The sequence below is a fragment of the Nanorana parkeri genome, unplaced genomic scaffold (assembly GCF_000935625.1).
Source record: "Nanorana parkeri isolate BGI_ZX_2015 unplaced genomic scaffold, ASM93562v1 scaffold464, whole genome shotgun sequence".
In the NCBI taxonomy this organism is placed as follows: domain Eukaryota; kingdom Metazoa; phylum Chordata; class Amphibia; order Anura; family Dicroglossidae; genus Nanorana; species Nanorana parkeri.
This window is the reverse complement of record NW_017306732.1, coordinates 643,578-650,975: the sequence shown is the minus strand read 5'-3', so window position 1 is coordinate 650,975 and position 7,398 is coordinate 643,578. Positions and strand designations below refer to the sequence as shown.

At 40.1% G+C, this 7,398-nt stretch overlaps 1 protein-coding gene across 1 annotated transcript in view; it reads right to left on the bottom strand.

The window, feature by feature from the left end:
* Positions 1–7,398, bottom strand: part of LOC108790317 (collagen alpha-1(XXI) chain-like) — a 173,511-nt gene that overhangs the window by 114,555 nt on the left and 51,558 nt on the right. The window contains exon 3 of the mRNA XM_018560551.1: positions 4,963–5,514. Coding sequence (XP_018416053.1) covers positions 4,963–5,514 — 552 coding nt within the window. The remainder of the gene's footprint in view (positions 1–4,962; positions 5,515–7,398) is intronic.

The window sequence follows — 7,398 nt, the reverse complement described above, 5'->3', positions numbered from 1 at the left end:
TGTTGCCTCCTTTTCCTGCACCATATCAGGCTACATGTCACCTTGTCCCTATAGGGACAAGTGCCTCTCTTCTACATCCTGTCTCCCAAACCTGGATGTAGTGGTTTGTGTGGGAACTTACAGGAATCTGTAAGGCCCCTGTGTACTAAGGGGCCCCAGTAGAGGGCACATTAGTACCTCTTATTACTCATTACCCCCAAAAAAAGGCAAACATGACAAAATTAAAAAAGTATTCTCTTTTTTTTCTTCCATTAGTTACCTATTACCTTTACTAGTACAAATGAACCCATGTCATATGTGCCCTAGTATAACCTGGCATGTGTTTCTCTTTAGGCCACGGACATTCCAGACCTTATCATCAACGTGTTCTACTTTGTTTGCAGTCGTTTTGTCTTCATTTTATGAACATTTTATCCTTGCTTGTCACATCTGTGTCTAATTCATCATCTGTGTATTTGCTGGTTTTCATCTCTTTGATAATCTTTGTAAAATTTTGTGAATAAAGAATTTATTTTAAAAAATTGTAACCAATGTCCCCCATGTAAATCCACCATAAATCATGTCACCCAATGATGTAGATTCAGCGTCGGTCATGATGACCCATGGCCCGATGATGTTTTCCACCTCCACACTACTGCCACTTTGGCATGTAAGCAGTGATTGACAACTTGAGTTCAGCTACTCTATTGCTTAGTTGCGCGCCGGACTCTGGGCTTAGTTGCGTGCCGGACTCTGGGCTTAGTTGCGTGCCGGACTCTGGGCTTAGTTGAGCACCAGACTCTGGGCTTAGTTGCGTGCCGGACTATGAGACCCTTACGCGCTGGACACAGGACCCACCTGAGTCCCCACACAGCCCACCTGAAAGTGACCCTGCAGAGTACACCATACATGCTGCACAGCCCATCTGAGACTCTCTATGACGGGCTCTGCAAGGGTCCCAGGTGGGCTGGTTGGAGCTGCATCTCCCTCCCAGCTCCACTTACCTGCTCCTGCTGCTGGTGCTTGGCCTCCTCTGCCGCTGGACTGGCCACAAGTGATGTGATCCCCTGCTACCTCTGGCCACTCGTCTGCGTCGCTGTCAGACTAGTATAGTGATGGCAAATGTTTTTGAGTGCCCAAACTGCGACACAAAATCAATGTATTTATCTTAAAGTGCCAACTCAGTGCCAAAATAACTTTAGTATTGCGTTGCAGTTCTGCCGCTCGGGTTTAAAAAATGTTCAGCATCATCACTGCCTCAGACAAAATAGGGAAACACACACATTCAAATATTTATACACTCATTAACCACTTGCTGAATTTTTGGGTAGAAAACGGCTTCGGACCCCCAAACAATTATATATTTTCTAAAAGCAGAGGCCTTGTAGAATAAAAAGATACTAGTTGCTATTTTTTATGTCACACGGTATTTGTGCAAATGTTTATCAAACCAGTATTTTTAGGATAAAATACCCTAAAATTAAATTTAGTGCACAGAATCAGAATATAATGGCTAATTTTTTGGTGCAATATAAAAGATGGGGTCACGCCGGGCAAATAGATACTAAACATGTCAAGCATCCATGAAACCGCCAAAAACTACAATAACCAAAATGTTCCATAAGCGACGCTTTAAATGCTTTTACGGCTCATCAGTATAGTGCTATCAGTGATTGATGGGCCTAGAATTATTGCTTACTCCGACGCTCGCGACGATACATAACATGTGTGGCGTAATTTTTGTTTTTGCATGTAGGCGCATCCGACGCGTGTTTGTGTTGTATGTGCGTGCACGTGGGGAAACTTAAAAAAAATATTTTTTTGCATTTTACATTTTTTATGTTACTTTAATTTTTACCTTTTTTTTTACACTCAGCTTTATTGCTATCACATAGCGGGCTAAAAAGCCCCTTATGTAATAGCACATATAATGTGACAGGTCCTCTTCATGGAGACATCAGGGGTTTTGCATACCCCTAATGTCACCTAGGGACCCCAAAGAAGCTGATGAAGCAGAGATCTGCTTCACCAGCTTCTTCTTCTGGCTCTAAGGGGTTGTCCACACCACTTGCAGTGCGTCCCGGCCCGATTCCGGCCGGAACGGTACAAGAACATGGCTTCAGGAGCAGCCGTGTTCTTGGTATAACCACTTCCATTGGATGACACACAATTACGTGAACCCATGGGAAGTGGTTAAAAAAAAAACACACGTGTAATGAAACACACACATATCACACACACTCAGCATGGGTTCAGGAAAGACCGTTCCTGCCTAACTAACTTGCTAATTTTTTATAAGGGGGTAAGTAGAGATATGGACGGAGGTAAGCCGGTAGATGTGGTATATCTGGATTTCTCAAAGGCATTTGATACAGTACCACACAAACGCTTACTTGACAAGCTGAGGGCTATGGGCATAGATGAGGTGGTGTGTACGTGGATAGAGAACTGGCTACGGGAACGGGTACAGAGAGTATCTGTAAATGGCACCTTTTCAGACTGGGCGAATCATTAACAATTAAAATAGTTATTTAAAAAACGTCCCCCTCTCCTGCTTACCTGTTTTGCAGGAAGGGGGGCTGCGTCCCTGGGTCCACTGGAGAATCAGTATGATCTGCACTCTGGCTGATGCAGACATACTAATCGATCCCTGCCTGTTAGCAAAGGCACCACAAGGGAGTGATCAGTATGATCTGCATCAGCAAGGGATGCAGATCATACTGATTCCCCACTTGACGACCAGGGAATGATTTTCATTCAATATATTGCCTGTTCGGCAATATATTAAATGATATGTGGGCTCTTGCCAGGTTTAAAGATAGCCGCCGTGAGCATCTTTAAAAACTAATGTACAGTGGAGAGACCCCCTGGGGACACTGGAGGAGGCATCCCAGGTGAGGGTCTGGAGCGTGCCGACCCCGTTCTCCTCCGGTGCTGCGGGGGGCCCGGCCACATCCTGGCATGTCACTTGTACGGCCGATACTCATGTAAGGTGCTCGGGCCTCTAAGGCCGGCTGGGCACCTTACATCAATATCGGCCGTACCCCCCTGACGGCGGCCCTGTTCTCTATGCTGTGTAAAGCACAAGATGGTGGTGCGCAGTGGGGGGAATATTTAGGTACCAGAGGTGAGAGCACAGGTTTTATTCACTGATTATACTTTGATGAGTTGTTTATAACTTTTAGAGTGAATGACTTCCAAAAACCATTATTACCTTGCAAAATGTTTTTTTTTACAGCATTTGGTCTGTGTTATGTAGTGTAGTCATAATATTAATTACTATAGACAAATCACTATGACATCACATAAGTACTCTATCCTTGACCTTTTCTAATACACATTTTATAACAAAACCACTTTTCACAAATGTTCTGTTTTATTGAAAATTACACTCCCTTCAAGCCACTGACAGCAATGTCAAACTGAGTAGCTATATAAAAAATAATACAAAAAACACATCAACTGATAAAGTATAGGTAGCACATACTGTATCTGTACTTGGCATATGATCTTAATGTTCAGATCTTAGTATTCTTAAATTATAAGCAAACTGCATCCCAAATTGACCATGTTTTTGACTATATGGTTTACACTTGAATTAAAATATTCAACTTTTTCAATCAATGTTTTGGTTTAGGTGACTAATAATTTCTTCTATTGACAAAAAAATATGTTAAAGGTGAACTCTGGACACAAAAATGTTTATTTAAATATAATCCTCATTAACCACAAAGAATATAAATCTACTTTGTGTGCACCAGACACCTTTGCAAAGTAGCAGTAAATCTGCACTGCGCTGTGCATAGCCTGGGTAGAGAGCAGGGCTATGGAATGGACCCAGCGGGCCATACTCACTACAGACTGCGTGCAGAAAACTATAGGAGGGGGCGGATAGAAGAACAGTCAGTCTGCCCATGGCAAGTAAGCAATAGTGACTGGTCTTTTTCACAGGAAGCTTCTGTACAGATGCAAAGTTTTGCACTGGATTACTGAACAGATCTGGAAGAAATGCACAAGCAAATCAAAATTCAAGCAAGAATACACATGCCTTTTGTATTTAGATAACATTTGTTTAACCCAGAATTCAGCTTCAAAACGTTTTTTTTTTTTTGGGGGGGGGGGGCATATGTGGTTGTACTCCTTTGCTGCCCTCATCTTTTTTATTGATTTCAAATCAGTGAAGCCCCAGCTCTTCTCCAGTTGGTAACAGTTAAAGTTACACTACCTTATACACTTTTAAAGATGAAAACTTTAGGCAATGTATTATGACCTCTTATTTTGGGCTAAAATGTGCAAGTTACAATTTATACCATAATTGTAATTACCAAAGTGCTGTAATCTTTTTCTGAAATTATGTAGACATAATGTGATCCCTTAAAAATAAGTTTAAATGTCTAATTTACAAAAGCAACAAGAAAGGTGTAAACCGCTTGATGCTACATATTCCCTTTGTGCTGTTTGATGTCTTAGTAGAGTTTAAAGTGTATGTAAAGCCAAAACATTGTTTTAGGATAGAGTAGGGAATGGTTAATGCCTTGGTTTTTTTTTATTTCTTCATCCCATTGGGGGGAGATTTTCCTTTACAACCTTTCCCTGTAACACAACACCAACAAGAGAAGATCTGTCCAAACTAAGTGGAAATTTTAAACAGTTGTCCCCAGAACAGGTTTACCCCATGCATGATTTCCACCAAGGTCCGATTAAATAACAACATACACATTTTGGATTTTCTATCACTTTCTGCAGCAGAGGCAATGCTCACCAGGACCAATAGTTAGGGTAAATCTCCTCCGTAGGGACAAAAACCAAACAGGGGCCCTAACCATTCCCTACTTTAGCCAAAACTAAAATAAAAAAAAAAGAATTGGCTTTGTGTACGCTTTAATTATTTCTGATTAACAATAATAAGACCTAAATAATTAGTGAAGTTGTTGCCACAATTACACATTCGTTTTTTTAATAAAGAACAAATTAGAAAGTTACCTTCACAGAGCTTTTGCTTTATGACCTCTCGTATTCTTGTTATTGCAATATAGTCTTCAACGTAGAACACATATGTTGAGGAAGGCTTATTCGCTATTGCTCTTAGTTCACTTTCTTCAATTTCAGAGCCTACTCCAATGGCAAAAAGAGTTATTTTATTTTTTCTCGCTTCCTCTGCTATGTCTTTTACATCATCTTGAGATTTCCCATCAGTTAGAACAATGGCAATCTTGGTTAATGGTCGCAATGACCGAGCAAAGAGGTTTTCTATTGCAAATTGAATCGCATTTCCAGTCCGCGTGTTCCCACCAAGATAATTAATATCTTGCATTCTTTTGAAAAGATCTTCTATAGCCTCATGTCTTCCAAGTGGGATTTCAAGAACTGGATAGTCACTATATTGAACCACTCCAACTTGAGTAAATTTGGGCCCAATGTCAAAATTACTTGTAATGTTAACAACCCATTTTTTCAGTATTTCAAAATTTTCAGGTTCTACACTCCATGAGCCATCTAGAATAAAAACTAAGTCATTTGGAGCAGTTCTGCAACCTAAAGAAAAAGGGACAGAAACAGTTATGTTTTATATACATTTAAAAAGGGCATGAAGTTCAAACTACTTAAAGTTTTTAAGAAACAACACACTTAGGCAGAAAGCAGATAATGTCCTTTGTTATTTAACCACAATGATTTTAGTAGGTTTTGAAATGATGACATTAAAGTGTATGTCCATCCAAAATATGTTTTCTTAGATTTGGATAGAGTTGAGAAGGATTAGAACCTCTACAGGGTTTTTATTGCAATTTAGGGCTGCATTAGAGAGATTTACTTTCACTTCCTTTTATGTTGACAACATTTTACCAGACTGGAAGTAAGGGGGAACTCTGCAATAACAACCCAGACAAGAATAAAGATATTTTTCTTTAGTAGAGTAGTGAAACCCTGACGGATTTTGTTTTCGATTAGTTGAACAAGAAGTGACTGTAAATTTATTTAACCAAGCCAATAGCAAAAACATGACAGGAGTTTTAATCCTTTCCCATGTTATTCAAACATAGAAAAATGTTTTTGGCTTCACATTGATATAACTCGTCACGTACAGTGTACGTGGCCAGTCATATAGGCACAAAGTGACAAGACGTACACTGTACGTCTCCCGCCACGAAGGGGTTAAACCCCATCTTCAACACTCATTAGCATATGCATTTATTTTCATGACCACTATATTGTTGCTAAAAGAGTTTTGTTTAACCAAAGGCAGTTAAGCCTCCCACACTTTACTCTTCCCAGTGTACTCTCTCAGTGATAACAAGATAACAAGCAAACACCATTAAACTCCTCAGAATTACTGTAGGCCTTAACTACGATACTTCCAACAAATACCAAAAGTTTTATACTGCAATTAACTTTTCTACATTCCACTATTACAGAATTCAAGTTGCTGCTTATAACATTTCCAGAGTAAATATGCTGCTTTGGGGGAATGATAGCCAAGGGATAGTTGGAGAATGTAGGTCAGTTACCAATAAGTATTTGCTATAATCTGATTATTTATTTGCAATTCTTCCCTGTCAGAACAGTACTGTAGCAGTACCGTAGGTAAACTTTATCTATAATGAAAGTGCAGGAAGAAGGGGTGTAGAAAATACAAAAAGTACACTAATCCTTTGAATTTGTTTAAAAAGATATATAGTAAACTGCCTTGTTGCAAACTAGGAATCAGGAATTTACACATATCCCCCAATATTACAGACATATTCTTCTTGAAGCATCTATAAGAAGATAAGCTCAATGCTAGCCAATTCCAGGCTGGTATTGTAAAGTGCCCCACAACCCACCTTCAATGAACTAGCATGATACTAAACGGCATGAAGCTAGTTCATAGTCTTCTTTGTATAGTGTTACCACTTGGCATACCTACAGGGTTATTCACTAACCCACCAAAGGCAGCCGAGTGAATAACCGAGCCAAAGTGAACAGAGCTGAACAATGTTCGGCTGTTTACTCTGGCTCAGTACGGCTGCCTTCATTCTTGTTCGGCTGAGCCAAAGTGCAGAGGGATTTTGACTCAGCTGATCCAACATCTGGATCAGCTGAGTCGAAGCTCTGGCAGCTCACCTGCTGCCATTCGCCCCTATTCTGGTAGGGGCTGAACAGCAGTAAGTGAATAGCTGAATGCCCCCGAGCGGCATTTGGCGTGGCTATTCTGCTCGGTACCTCCGTGGTACCGAGCAGAATAGAAAGTCAGTGAAAAGAGTAAGGGGGAAAAGGCTGAATTTAAAAAAAAATTAAACAAATAGTAAAATTAAAAAATAAATAAAGATATTTTTAAAAAGAAAAAAATTAATAATAATAAAAGAAAAAAGAAAAACAATTGGGCAGAGCTAGCAGTGACAGCTAGCTCCGCCCAACTGTTTCCTATTGGTCGACACCTGC